Below are 15,177 nucleotides of genomic sequence, written 5' to 3' on the forward strand. Positions count from 1 at the left end.
CTGAAAGGAGAGGGGGATATCTTACAGTTTGTCTGTCCTTCCTGTCCGTCCATCCATCCATCCATCCATCCATCCATCGTGCTACCCTAGTCAGATGCAAATCACCAATCACTCTCAATCTGGAGTAATGACAAGATCCTGACACACTCCACTGGATTCTGCTTGTATGTGTCTCAACCTCATTGTTTTATTTCCTTTTTATTGCGGAACGTTTGGATCCAATCCCATTTGATGAATTATATTTTCCTCTCTCCTCTCTCTCTCTCTCTCTCTCTCTCTCTCTCTCTCTCTCTCTCTCTCTCTCTCCCTCCCTCCCTCCCTCCCTCCCTCCCTCCCTCTCTCCCCCTCCCTTCCTCTCTCTCTCTCTTTTTAAATTGGGCACCGTGCAGGAGAGCCAAACAGAGTTAAAGTAGACTTAAATACTTACTACCCTTTGGTAGGAGAACTCTTCCAATGGCTATAGAATTCCAGGGGGAAAGTGCCAACCTGTCATCTATTACTATTTTTAGGCAGCATTATTAACAATACTATTAATAGTATTCCTATATTATTATTGGGCAAGAAACCCCCCTTCCCCCTGAATTTCAGGTAGGTGGTCTGCAGGAGGCACCTAAAAGATCAAGAGGGCGCCTCCTGCGTTTCAAAGGGGTCCATTATGAGAGGTGAGAGTCCCCTGAAGCAAAAAGACCCCCCTATCCTGGAACAGCCCCCCCCCACCACCACCACGACCCATCCGCCGCCGGCTTACCTGGCCCGCTTCCACGGCCAACTTTTCTCCTTCTGCTCGCGCGGGGCGAGCAGGAACAGCAGGGACGGGCGAGGCGGAGAGGCAGGGTCGGCACGCCCAGCCGGCTACGCGCCCCCCCGGAGAGGAAGCCGAAGACACCCCTCGGCTCCCCGGCTGCAGAGAGCGCGCCGGCGAGCGGCTCTGAGCAGGGCAGAGCGCAGCGTAATTAGTGTTGTTATTCGGGACGGTTGTTTCCACGCACGCACCGCATCTCATCCGAGCGTGGAATCGACCGTCCCTAGGAAAGATCGACCTTCGGGAGCATCTGCATCAGCGCCTCGGCTCCGCTCGCCGCCTCCCTCCGCCCCCCGACGGACACAGCAGTCCCCAGCAAAGAGCCCGTTCCGGCGGGGAGCGCCCCGGAGGGGAAAGCGAGGCTGGCCAACGCGCACATCCAAAGGCCACCCGTGTCCTTTGCTCCTGTCGAGCAAAGAGGACGGATCCCAAGGGCTGGATCGGGAGGCGAGAGGACGGCGAGAGATAAATGAATGGAAGCGTGATGGGGAAGAAGAGGGATGGGGGGGGGGGGGCCTCGAGCGGACGCATCCCCGCGACACGGTTCCGCTCTCAGCGGCCGGATCGACCCGATTCGGATGACACACACCCCCCCCCCAATCAACGCATTTCTCCATAATCTACCGAGACATGAATTAACTGAGCGGGTCAGGTTCGAAGAAAAAGCTTAAACCACAGAGCCATCGTTAAACCAAACCAAGTTTAAGTGAGAACGCAGCTGCAAAGACTTGGTTGAGTGCGTTAGGTGACCTCTGCCACTAGCTGAGTTCCATTGTCATTAAGTCCCGATCTGTCTCAGTTGGGTTGGTTTTAATGGATTCAGTGGACCTGTAAGTTTTCAATTGCAAACCATGATTTATTAAAGTTGCTTTTTGTACCAAGCAATGGGTCTGTGTAGCCCAGGGGTTGGCAACCTTAAACTAGATAAAGTAGGAAAATGTGAGTTAGACAACATCACCACCAGATGGATTCCTACGTAACTGGCTGACCAACCACACTCTGAGGCTGACCAACCACACTCAACTACACATTGAGGTGTAGTCCTCAATGGAGCTGCGTCTACATGGAGGGACGTATGCAAGGGAGTACCCTAAGGCTCTGTTTTATGCCCAGTACTCTTCAACTTCTTCATCAATGATTTGGATGAGGGGATAAATGGGGAACTCATCAAATTTGCAGATGACACCAAGCTGGCAGGAATAGCCAACGCTCCAGAAGATAGGCTCAAGATACAGAAGGATCTTGACAAACTTGAACATTGGGCACTATCTAAAAAAATGAAATTAAATGTTGAAAAAAGTAAGGTTCTACATTTATGCAAGAAAAATGAAATGCACAGGTACAGTATAGGTGGTACCTTGCTCAACAGTAGTAACTGTGAAAGGGATCTTGAAGTCCTAGTGGACAACCATCTAAACATGAGCCAGCAGTGTGCAGCAGCTGCCAAAAAAGCCAACACAGTTCTAGGCTACATAAACAGAGGGGTAGAATCAAGCAGGGGGTTGGACTAGAAGACCTCCAAAGTCCCTTCCAACTCTGCTATTGTATTGTATTGTATAAACATTCAAAAAGCCTCAAAGGTCCTCACTGGAAGCCCCACTTCAATTCTGGAGCCGACAGGAAGCCCAATTCCCCCACCATAGAGTTTCCTCCTAGTGCGACGTCCTTTTTCCTCTACCTGTCCTAACCAAAAGCCCTATCAATTGTGGAGCCGACCAGTGACAGGGAGCTGCAGCAGAGGGATGAAAGAGCCACATGTGGCTCCAGAGCCGCAGGTTGCTGACCCCTGGTCTAGTCTATGACCGTTCCTCTGCTTCATAAAAAATGGCACCATTTCAGGTAGAGAGCTTTCTCTGCTACCAATATTCTTTATAAACGGGAGAAATTAGAATTTTCAGCACACTGAGTGTGTGAGTTTTGTTGTTCAATGATTTAGTCTTTGTCAGTGGGCCACAATTCCACCAGAATTAATTGTGAGAAACTGCTCTTATAGCCTTGTATTTCTGCCATTGCCAACATTTTTTCTTCTCTTGTTCTCCTCTTCAATTGCCTTAAATTTCCCAAAAATTTAGAATCTTTCCAATTACTTTTTTTTGCCATATGTGTCCAATTATCTGAGCTTTGCCATCATTATTAGAGCTTCAAATCAGCACCCTAGTTTCAGTTCACCTAATTTCTCCTTGGGTGAAGGAAATGTGCTAATACTGAGTCACACCCTCTGTGTTTAAAGCTTTGATAGCAATAGCACTTAGACTTAGATACCACTTTACAGTGCTTTACAGGCCTCTCTAAGCAGTTTACAGGGTCAGCATATTTTCCCCAACAATCTGGGTCCTCATTTTACCCACCTCAGAAGGATGGAAGGCTGAGTCAACCTTGAGTCTGGTGAGATTTGAACTGCCAAATTGCAGGCATCCAGCAGTCAGCAGAAGTAGCCTGCAGTACTGCACTCTAACCACTGTGCCACCATGGCTCATCCTCCAGTTGGGTGGAATGGTGTGGTGATTGCAGCCAAGATCTCTCAAAGTTAGAATTATACTCCAAGAGTTACAAATAATAGCTTGCTTTTTTACCCGTTCACCATTACAATTTCACCTACATCAAAGTACGTCATCAGCAGCGGATTTGAACCGCTGGCAGGCGTCCATTCAATAGTGATTTGAACTGTGCAGAAGTTAATAGTGCCAAATTAAGACACTGTACTGCACTATAAGGAAAATCAAATCTAGTTCATGAGAAAAAGACAGCAGGACCATGGACAGCTCCAAGTGAGCCTTGTTGGTCCCCTTCTCTCCCATTATTAGGACAATGGAAGGAAATTGATTGAGTATCCCAACTGATTTTTTTTAAGCAGGTCAAAAATGTAGTGTTGAGTAATCTACGCATTCTCTGTGGAGGAAGGATTTGGAATTTTGCATTCCCAAATTTCTGTAAGGCTACAGAGATGGAGAAGGTGCTGGTGAAATACTGGCATTGAGACAGCAGATTGTGAATGTGGATTAAATTGTCTTTCTTTAAAAAGTCTATCTATTTGACTAGGACATTTGAAATTTGTTCAATATATCTAGAGGGCGCCACGATATGGAAAAGTTTTATTATCCCCTTCTATTATCCTGTCAGAAGTATAAGAATTTAAGACACGTCCTTGTATTATTTGGTTGGTTGTTTCCACCTAACAAGTTGATTGAACAAACTCCACATTTCAGCACTTTTTAGGTCTACTAGTTACTGGAGATAAAGAGATTGTATGAATATTAAATATAAACTATAAACAACTTTTGACAAGCTCACAACATGTAAAGGGAAAGCAGGTAATTGAAAGAAGAAAAATGGATCAATTACCCCAACTGCTTAGCTCTCAAGAGGTTGGTTTTAGTCCCTAACAGTGTCACATTTATTTAGGACTAAACTAATCCCTATTATCTATAGTCTGAAAGGTTCCTGTGAGTTGAGGTTCTGCAAAAAAAAAAAAAAAAAAAAAAGGAAGCTCCATACAGCTGTTTTGGTCTTTACCCTACAGGAGATAATGAAAAAGAAACAAGTGGAAGAGCACAATAGACTTTCTGTGTATGGTGGCACCAATGTTGATCACATCATTAACTTTTTTTTAATCCACTAGAGGGGGAAAACATTAAACGATGGAAGTTGGAAAGGTTCCTCCCAGCTTCTTTTGGGTTGGCTAAAATCTAGAAAATGGCCAAGGGGCAACCAAGCTTGTATTCAAGCAAATCAGCTGGCTAAGGGAAGAAATGTGTTGCTTAGTTCTTACTTTCTGACTGGACTCTATTCATTGATGTAATGTTCATACAGAATACCTGCATCATAGCTGTTATTAATCCACTGTTAAGAGCATTCTCCGATGTTCCACTCCATCTCAGACCTGTGATGATTTTAAGAGGCTGGAGCAAAATGATATTGTAATGTCCACTAGGCAAATCCTAGGTTGATGTTTGGCAGATAATAGCCAATTTCTTTCCCCATATCCATGTTGAGAAATAAATACTAGTTCCTTTATAATGGTCGTGCAATATTAACATCACTTCTTTTAAAAAAAAGTTCAGAACCACACAATGGGAAATGAAATAAATTACCAAACTGGTGAGAATTTTTTTTAAAAAAATCTATTTAAATTTGCATCCAGTTTTGCTTGCCGTAATGTAAAGATGTTGAAACTCTAGAAAGAGTGCAGAGAGCAAAGATGATTAGGCGACTAGAGCTTGAAACACATGGAGAATGGTTGCAGGAATCAAATTCAATGAAAAGGATTATGGAGTGACATGATAGCAGTGTTCTAATATTTGAAGGGCTGCTACAAAGAAGAGGGAGTCAACCTATTCTCCAAAACACCTGAAGGCAGGGAAAGAATCAATAGTTGGAAACTAAATCAAGGAGAAAACCAGCCTAGAACTCAGGAGAAATTTCCTGACCCTTAGAACAATCAATCAGTGGAATGTCTTTCCTTCAGAAATTGTGGATCTCCAACACTGGAAATTTTTAAGAGATTGGACAGCTATTTGTCTGAAATGGTATAGGGTTTCCTGCTTGAATATGGAGTTGGACTAGAGGACCTCCAAGGTCCTTTCCACATGTTATTCTATATACTGCATATAGAGTATGTAGAGAATGTAATTCTCTCAATGCCCCCTGAAAACAGTCCCTCAAGTTTTTTCCCTCTCTTCCACATCATCAGGGGTTGGCAATCTTAAACATTCAAAGAGCCATTTGGACCTGTTTCCCACAGAAAAAACTCAGGGAGCCACAAAACCCTTCCCATTTATGACTTATTTCCCGGGCAGCCATAAAACTACCATATGTAGTTGAATTAAACGTTCTGTTTTCTTCTGAAACTTTTATTTTCTTGGATTTATCCATGGTTAGCCTTCTGGGGTCAAAGAGCTCAATAAATCACGTTCTGGCGGGTGTTGCACATTGGTAGTTGTGACACATATTTTGAACGACAGGAAGCCGCAGCAGAGGGATGAAAGAGCCACTCCAGAGCCGCAGTTTGCTCACCCCTGCACTATACCACAACCCTTTTTTAATGTATTGCACAGCATGGAGCAATGAAAACAAAACTGTGAGGCTGCAAGAAGAATGCAAATCGAAGGAAGACCTCATTTGACTGCAAACTTCGTAGCGGAGCAAGATAAAGAGTTGACAGCTCTTGAAATTGCTTTCTGCTAATTCCTGAGGCATTTCTCAACAGCTGGTCTGTGTGTTGGGAAGACATCCTGTCTAACATGATGGCACTTCAAAAACACTGGCTGCAGATGGAGGACACGCTACGACGACCAACTAAAGATGGAGGCAAAATGGCCGACCTTCTGTTACACACATTAATATGAAGAGGCTTAGGGGAATAGCTAAGAGAACTATACTGGAAAAAAGATTATTACTTGATGTATTATGAAGGACTGGATTTAAGTACTATTTATCCATTTCAAAAGGCCATGTTTCCTATTCACACACACACACACACACACACACACACACACAAATACACAATCCCAAGGCACAATATTTTCCTATGGCATAGATTTCCTATTTCTCCAGAAACAGGCAATTTTGAGGTAAAGGTTAAGAGCCGAGGTGGCACAGTGGTTAGGGTGGAGTACTGCAGGCCACTTCAGCTGACTGTTATCTGCAGTTCAGCGGTTCAAATCTCACCGGCTCAATGTTGACTCAGCCTTCCATCCTTCCGAGGTGGGTGAAATGAGGACCCAGACTGTGGGGGCGATATGCTGACTCTGTAAACCGCTAATAGAGAGGGCTGAAAGCCCTATGAAGCGGTATATAAGTCTAACTGCTTTTGCTATGTCCTCAACCTACGACCGCAATTGAACCCAAAATTAATGTTGCTAAGAGAGAACTTTGTTAAGTGAGCTAATTTTACAACCTTTTTTGCCACATTTAAGTGAATCACTGCAGTTGTTAAATTAATTTAACAACATTGTTATTAAGTGAAATCTGGTTTCGTCATTGAATTTGCTTGTCAGAATGTGGCAAAAGATAATCACATGACCCTACAACCGTCATAAATGTGAGTCAGTTGTCAAGCATCCTAATGAAAATCACATGACGATGGGGATGTTCCAAGTCATAAATGTGAAAAAGGGCCATGAAGTCACTTTTTTCAGTGCCGTTTTAACTTCGGTCACCAAGCAAACTATTGTAAACGGAACATTATGTTTAATTTCATATTTTAAATGTCGATTTAAAGGTTTATATTAAGTTTTAGCTTTAAGTACAATACGCTTATTCTCTTTTGTGGTTTTCCTCCTCCTATTCGTTCCATTAACATAACAAATAATTTTATTATGTTGGTCATTACTTTTGTCTTCCATCTTTTTCTTTTGAATGATTTTGGTGCATTTGCTTTAATGCTTGCAATAGAAATATGGACGGAAAACACACAGGGAAAAAATGAGTCGCCTTCAAAACAGCCGGCCTGTATTTTAGTCCTATGCATTAAAAAAAAAACTTTTTGCAGCAATGCCTTGTTGTAGTTTGAGCCTGCTTGCCCGACACAAAACCAGCAATTTCACCTATTGCTGTTATTCTTCCTGTTTTTTTGCCATGCTATGGCTTCTTTCTGGAGACCATGGTTCTGCCTTGTTGGCAAAATTCCCAAGAATTCCCATCTGGAGGCTACTAAACAGCTTGCCAAGGTTTTTATTCAGATGAAAGGAGGTGTGACAAGAAAAAATGAGCCCACAATTAATTCTGAACTTTTTATTAAAAACGAAAGTACAAAAAAAATCAGGAATCATTCAATAAGAAAATTTTACACTTAAAAATGAAAATATAGTACAAGGATTGCATCACTTTGTCATTGGTTGGATTGTCAAGCTTGCTGAAGATCTCCATCACAGAGAGACTTTACATAAGCATTTTGTATCATGTGCAAAAAGGGTTCATTGCTTGTTTTTAAGATTCTTAGCTTTAATTCTCTTTTATTTGCGAAGTGTGTGTGTGTGTGTGTATGTGATTTATCTCAATAAATCACCATTACGTATGATCAACTGCAAAAACTAAAAGAACCACAAGATGGCAGCAAGGAGACACAATAATGTGGCAGGTTTTGTCACCATCTACTGGTGGTCTAGATTTGCCTGCCTGTAAACAATTCAACCTAAAAATGACTAGTCAAAAAGAGTTTGGCAATCTTCTCCTTTTTTCCTGCTCAAGTATTACCTGTTTCTTCTGATTGTTTAAGCCCATTTTTTTAACAACCAAAAAGACCCACAATATACCACGTGACAGTATTTTTGATATCCATACTACTGCTTAAAAAAACCCAAAGGATGGTGAAGAGCTTGCCATCACATTCTCTGCATCCATTTGATAAACCAACTTTAATAAAGATGGAACTATCTAGCCAAGGTGGCGCAGTGGTTAAATGCAGCACTGCAGGCTACTGCTAGATCAGCAGGTCAGCGGTTCAAATCTCACCGGCTCAGGGTTGACTCAGCCTTCCATCCTTCCGAGGTGGGTAAAATGAGGACCCAGATTGTTGGGGGCAATATGCTGACTCTCTGTAAACCGCTTAGAGAGGCCTGATAGGCCTATGAAGCGGTATATAAGTCTACTGCTATTGCTAATTGGTGCTTTGCTTCACAGTATAACCAACCATACTTGGGCTGCAAAATTTGAACTATCCCAACAGAGTTTCGCTACCCATTAATGGTCATTCAGATTTCTGTCCTTCAGATTTGCTTAGTTCATAGGAACTTTCCAATTCTTTTTCTGGAATATCACCATGAGTGTGACAGTTGAGGTATGAGGGCGGCCATGTTTTTACATACTTGCTAGCAACCAGGTAAAATATCCCAATATTATTTCAACACAACTCCTTGGTCTTATTCTCCCAAATTGGAGACCCATCAAACTGGATTGACTCCGCTCAGAATTAAGGACTGTATGCTTTACAGTGGTGTGAACAAAGGATGATGATCCTAAAATGTCAATCACATTAATGTCAATGCTACATCACATTAATCACATTAATATCAATGCTACATATTAATGTCAATGCTACATCACATTAATGTCAATGCTATATATTTACACAACATTTGACACAGTATGTAACTTCAGTATCTCTTTGCATTTACTTAAAAGCACTTCATAAAGAATTTCTTCTGAAGATGCAGTTGGTCTGTTTCTATCTATCTGTTAAACATATGCTGCCAACAATATTAGGGTAGAATAATCCCATTGTCCAAAATTGTAGTTATGGTGGGATTTTTCTTCTACAGTAGCAATTGGTCTACATTTCTCTCTCTTTAAAACATATGTGGACAACAGAGTACAATGATCCCATTGTGCAAAAGTGTAGTTAGGGAGGGATTTTCCTTTTAGTCTACACTAGAAAGAGACAGGAAGCCCCTAGAGGATGTGTGCTAATGGATCATGTGCAAAACCACACCAATAACTGCAAAGAAATTTTCAGGAGTTCACAACAGAGCCATGGAAAATGGTATTTGCTAAGCTGTATACATCAAGGGGGTGTGCTGTAGAAGCTGGAGAAACAACTGGCAACTCTTTTGTCAATCACAATGCAAAAACCATGCTGCAGGTGAAGATTTTCATAGCATTTCAATAACAACATTGCCACGGGACAAATGCTACTAAATACCGCTTTGGCATTACAGAAATAAATGGATTTTTACCCAGTATTAAAGAGTTATGCGATTCCAATTCTAAATGAAGTGTGAGCGTCTTTGACCATCACTTACCTTTCTGGAATAAAACACTGAACTCTAAGAAACATTTAACTGCTTTTACAGAAACTGCGGTTAAAAGTTACTTACTTTTTTTAAAAAAAAAAGTGTCTTCAGCAGTAGTCTACAGGTGATAATATTAATTCTCACAACAAAAGGCACTATTTATTGATTCGCTCAGGCTCCTCTAAATTACATCCCTCGCTTCAGTTGGTATCTTACTGCATCCGGACCTTTGCAAAAAAAAAAAAAGCAAAAAAGCTTTGATTGTCCTGATTTTTGTTAGCGTGCTATTTTTTTTATTAAAAAAAAAACCTCAAACCTTAAAAACAAATCTTTCCGTACAAAAACTGTTCCTGCATTAAAAGGAGGGACTTGAACTAATCTGAAGCCTGTTTCCGGCCTCAGAGTAATCAGACTTTTATCCATTTGGCCCAATTAGAACATGAAACAAATCCTATTTTTCCCAAATGGGATTCACCGTTTTTCATTCTCACAAAAGGAACAGCTTGTTTGGAGTTACTGTGTGGTACAGCCTACTCAGGACTGTACCGTTTCAAGCTGCACGAAGGGGTGCAGGTATATGAATGTTCCCTTCAATGGAAGCGGGTTTAGGGTGCAGCTTTCCAATATGGGATTTTTCTTCTCCAGCAATCAGAAATGGTACTTTTTTGGATGGATCTTCCAGGTGCTAGACTAAGTGTACAACTTCCCGATGTGAAAAAAAGTAAACAGTCTTAACTTAGGGAATCTATTTTTCTTTCTCCTTTACACTCTGTTGTCAGAGTCGGTTCAGCAAATGCAACCCACACCAGAGTGACAACACCCACAGGACAGCACAGGTTGAATCACTTGTTACATGTCTTCTTAGGCGCATGGATTCCATGCATACACTGTATGACCAACAGAAATTTGCCGAAACAAATGAAATGCAACTCTCCCATTTCCAAACCCAAACCCAAAATCCCTGGATGATTGTTCACGGACCCACAACAGCTTCTTAGCATTCCTGTTATCTGTAGCACGTGCCATTGTAGAATTTGGATAATGGGACCTTGAACTGGTCTCAGTGATGGTTAACAGAGGAACTAAATACTTCATCCAATTCTGTGGATGGTGCAACTACTTCTGACTATACTTCAAAAGCAGAATTTCCTGGCTCTTCCACAAGTTCTTTTTATGGATGTCTAAGGATTCTCCCATCCTCTTCTTTTGTTTAAGAGACCAGAAAGGCTCCAAAGAAACTGGCTTCTTTATCCATGTCCACCAGTTCCTCATAGCTGATGGAGACAAAAATCCTATCATTCCTCCTTAACTGAAACACTCCACCCTGGTATATGGAGTACAGTCCATATTCTGCTTGTTTAGACCAGCAACTGGTTCTTGCACTTTTCATTAGCAGAATGGCTTCTGGGTAATAATCTGTAAATTTGGAAATGTACTGAACCATCTGCTTTGGATTCCTAACGCTCTCCGAGTCAGGATCTGCATTGGGTTCAACGCCTTCCGATTCCCGGAAACGAAAATAAGTCTGTGCATAAATGTAATAAAATCCAGGTTGCTGTATGATAAGTTCTCCATTGCTCAGCAATACGTTGTGAAGAAAGGAAGGGTACACCGAAGATTGCCAAGAGATTATTTTAAATCCCAAATTGTTTCTGATAGGGGTACCTGTGATAGATTGAAAAAGGCAGAAAATAGTTTAGGCATGTAAAACACGAAACGAATCCCACTTCTTTTTAAAAAGGCAAATAATGCAAATTTTGCATTTTCTTAGCAGATTTTATTCCAATATCATCATCATCATCTCGGTGACCCCATAATCCTTTGAGGGATGGAGTCTGGGCAACAGAATGGAGCTGAGTGTTTACTGGCCAGATGCCCTTCCTGTCACCAATGCAGAGTTTTGTTCAGCAGATATATTCTCACTATGCCCAGAGAGAGAAATATCTTCCTTTACCTAGGATTGAACTCACAGCTTCTTGATTGTGAGGCAAGAGCTCCACCTCTAGGACAACACACCACTCAGCTTTTATTTCAATATGTGAGTCCTAAATCCCAATGCCCATACCGTATTTTTCGGAATATAAGATGCACCGCAGTATATGACGCAGCAAGGTTTTGAGCCAAGGTGGCGCAGTGGTTAAATGCAGCACTGCAGGCTACTGCTAGATCAGCAGTTCAGCGGTTCAAATCTCACCGGCTCAGGGTTGACTCAGCCTTCCATCCTTCCGAGGTGGGTAAAATGAGGACCCAGATTGTTGGGGGCAATATGCTGACTCTCTGTAAACCGCTTAGAGAGGGCTGAAAGCCCTATGAAGCGGTATATAAGTCCACTGCTATTGCTATTGCTATTGCTATTGAAGAGGAAAATTATTTTTTTTTAAAAGCTTTTGTACTCTGCAAACCTCCCAAAAATGGCCTGAAAACGGGCCCGTTGTTTTTTTTAATTAAAAAAAGGGTATGAATAGCCTTTCGGAAGCTTATAGAGTGCGGCTGGGGGCAAAAAACGGTCCATTTTTCGCTCATTTCTGCCCTCCCCCAGGAGCTCTCTGAAAGCCTCATACAGGCTCTGCATGGCCATTTTGGTGAAGGGGGAAGAGTTTCAGGAGGCAAAAAATGCTGTATTCAGTGTATAAGATGCACCCAGATTTTCAGCCTCTTTTTTGAGGGAAAAAGGTGCGTCTTATACTCCGAAAAATATGGTATGTATGATCACCATTCATATGGATTCAGGGAAGTGACCCATGTTACCGTTGTCATACAAGTTGCAAAATGGAAAGTTTTACCAAGGCTTTGGACCAGCTCTCTTCCAAGACTCTACAAGAAGTCCTCAACTTGTAACAGCTCACTCAGCGATCATTCAAAGTTGCAACGGCATTGAGAAAAGTGACTTATGACAATTTTTCACACTTAGAATTGTTGCAGCATCCGTTTGCTCACCTGATCAAAATCCAGAAGCTTGGCAACCAGTTCATATTTATGACGGTTGCAGTGTCCTGGGGTCATATGATCCCCTTTTGCGACCTTCTGACAAGCAAAGTCAATGGGGAAGCCAAATTGACTTCACAACCTCAGTTACTAATTTAACAAGAAAACAGGGTGAAAATCGGTGCATCTTATACAATGAATACAGCATTTTTGGACTCCCGAAACCCTACCCCCTTTGCAAAAATGGCCGTGCATAGCCTTTAGGCGGCTCCTGGGGGTTGGGAAGGCAAAAACGAGAAGAAAAAAAAAAAGTTTTCCCCAAAAACGGACCCGTTTTTCGTCAAAAAAAGGACATGCATAGCCTTTAGGAGGCTTATAAAGTGCTCCTGGGGGCTGGGGAGGGGCAAAAACGAGCAAAAAAGGCCCATTTTTTGCTCATTTTTGCCCTCCCCAGCCCCCAGTAGCACCATGGAAGCCTCCTAAAGGCTATGCATGGCCATTTTTGCAAAGAGGGTAGGGTTTCGGGAGTCCAAAAATGCTGTATTCATTGTATAAGATGCACCGATTTTCACCAATTTTTTTTTTGAGGGAAAAAGGTGCATCTTATACTCTGAAAAATACGTAATTTGGGTTAGATAAATGCAGAGAATACAAGTGCTTTTGAAAAATAGTGTATTTATAGGCCACATAGAAGATTTGGCTTTCCTTAAAAATGCAATACAAGTAGCCTCTTAATTATACATCAAGAACATGTATAATAATGCCTACACGTGTATTTGGGGAGGGAACATTAAATAATTAAAAGTATCTAGCAAAAGATTATGATGGGCTAAGACCTAAACTTTCGTATTTACCACTTGATCAAGTGAAATCATTACAACTTAAAGCAGGGATAATTAACTTCCACTCCACTGATTTTAATGCAAATTGATTTAACTGAAATAATTACGTTCATCCAGTCCAGGTTTCGCAAGCCTAATATCACAGGGAAGCAGACTGCGCTCATCCACTCTGTTTTCATTGAGTTTTAGGACATGAAAATGTTTACTTTCACTATGGTGGAAAGCCCAGAATGGTAGATTCTGAGCCGAGTTTGTTAAATTTTCTGGGAAGCCTGCTAGGATTGGCCTCTGGGTCTGCCCCTTCTTAACATATTAACTTTGTCTTGATTTATGTATCACATTTGCATAGCATGTGAAGGCAGCCCTCAGGGAGGAAATGGGAAAAACCAAAAGTCTGGTTGTTATGATAAATCCCCTTTACAAGTTTGTCCCTCTCTCACAATGTGTGTTTCAAGGCCATCCACTATCCTAAAACTCTTCATGTCTGTAAACTTCAATGGGGCAAAAAGGTATACTGTAATTTGATGTCTATGGATACTCCCAATCATCCAGGTCATGCTTGTCCCTGTAGGAAGTTAAAACCCACCCCCTCTCCTAGAAAATGAAATATTTTAGGAAATATTAAAAGGGCAGAATATTTTCCCTTAAAAGGGGGGCAGAAACTCAACCTTTGTCAATGGGACATTAAGGCCTGAGCCAGTCTATTCTACATAACAAAGATCTATCTCCTTCAGGCACAGCCATAATAGGAATCCCAAAGCCCTTTCATTACATCATCACCCAGCAAGAGTCAACTAAGCTTGGGACTCAGGATAGCCTACAGTTGCCTCTGCATGGCCCCTTGGGAGTCTGACAACCAATCAGAATGCAAGCTCAAATTCAAAAGCCCAGAGAGGGCATAAAACCCAGGACACTCTCGGCATCTCTGTCTCTTTTTCTTCAAGATCTTCAAGGCATGTGTTCATGTCCACCATTAAAAACCATCTTTCCAAGCAGCTCCCATGAATCCAGTGTCTTTTTCCCCACTTGGAACTGAACGCAGATGGACATTTCTTCCAATATCCCAAAGGTACTTTTATTTTCAAAAAGCAACTGGACTTTGTCACCCCACCCCCATACCCCGCCTGAAAACATTTGTTTTCTCATCCAAGAAGCTTCATCAGTTTTAACTGACTGGTGGGGAACCGGAAGGATTTATATTCTTTGCAGTTTTCTGGTGATTATCTGGTCATTAGCTCCCTCTCTGAGAGTTGTTGAGGCTAGCAGTCCCAAGAAGTTTCCATACTTGTTTACAATCTGATTTTGGTGAGTCTCAGGATACAAATAAACCCCAAATAGCTTCAAGGACCTTCTCAGAATGCTAATGACCAGAGTTCTTCAAAGAATATAAACTTTCCATTCCCCACAGTTCTGTTAAAACTGAAGAAGCTTCTTGGATGAGAAGTAAAATGTGTTTCAAAGGGGCTGGGGGGACTAAGGAAGTCCAGTTACTTTTTAGAAATAAAAGTGTCGTGGCCCACCAGTGGAGCTGGCAACAGAGTCGGACAGTGAGGAGGTTGGGAAGGAACATGGGCCAGTCCTGGAGGCTGGGGAAGGCTCCGACGAGGGCTCTGCATCGGAGGTAGAGATGGGGCTGAGGTCGTCTGGCAGTGATCAGATGCCTACGGAGCTAGACAGCAGTGAGGCAGAGGAACAGCTGGAGCCTGTTCCCAGTGTGCGCATGCGCAGAGCTGCCAGAAGAAAAGAACAACTCAGAAATCAAGGTAGACTTGGTAGTAAGGTCACAGTTGGAAGGTGACTGGCCCCTCCCATAGGAAATAAATGAGTAGCAAAAGGGGAGTGGGCTTTTGCAGGAAACAATTCGTTCAGTTGTTAAGAT

The 15,177-nt window shown here is 42.1% G+C and overlaps 1 protein-coding gene across 2 annotated transcripts in view; it reads right to left on the reverse strand.

Annotated features, from left to right (window-relative positions):
- Positions 1-8,608: 8,608 nt before the first annotated feature.
- Positions 8,609-15,177, reverse strand: part of TNFSF10 (TNF superfamily member 10) — a 28,155-nt gene continuing 21,586 nt past the window's right edge. The window contains exons 5-6 of one of the 2 annotated variants that reach the window (XR_004256067.1): positions 9,616-11,196; positions 8,609-8,757 (exon numbers count right to left, since the gene is read on the reverse strand). Coding sequence is in view for 1 of the 2 variants with exons in the window: in XM_032225372.1 (XP_032081263.1) it covers positions 10,742-11,196 (455 nt within the window). In the remaining variant the exon portion in view is untranslated. Of the gene's footprint in view, positions 11,197-15,177 lie in introns of both variants that reach the window. The other variant, XM_032225372.1, reaches the window with a different exon arrangement.

This window comes from Thamnophis elegans, chromosome 10 (assembly GCF_009769535.1).
Source record: "Thamnophis elegans isolate rThaEle1 chromosome 10, rThaEle1.pri, whole genome shotgun sequence".
Classification (NCBI taxonomy): Eukaryota; Metazoa; Chordata; class Lepidosauria; order Squamata; family Colubridae; genus Thamnophis; species Thamnophis elegans.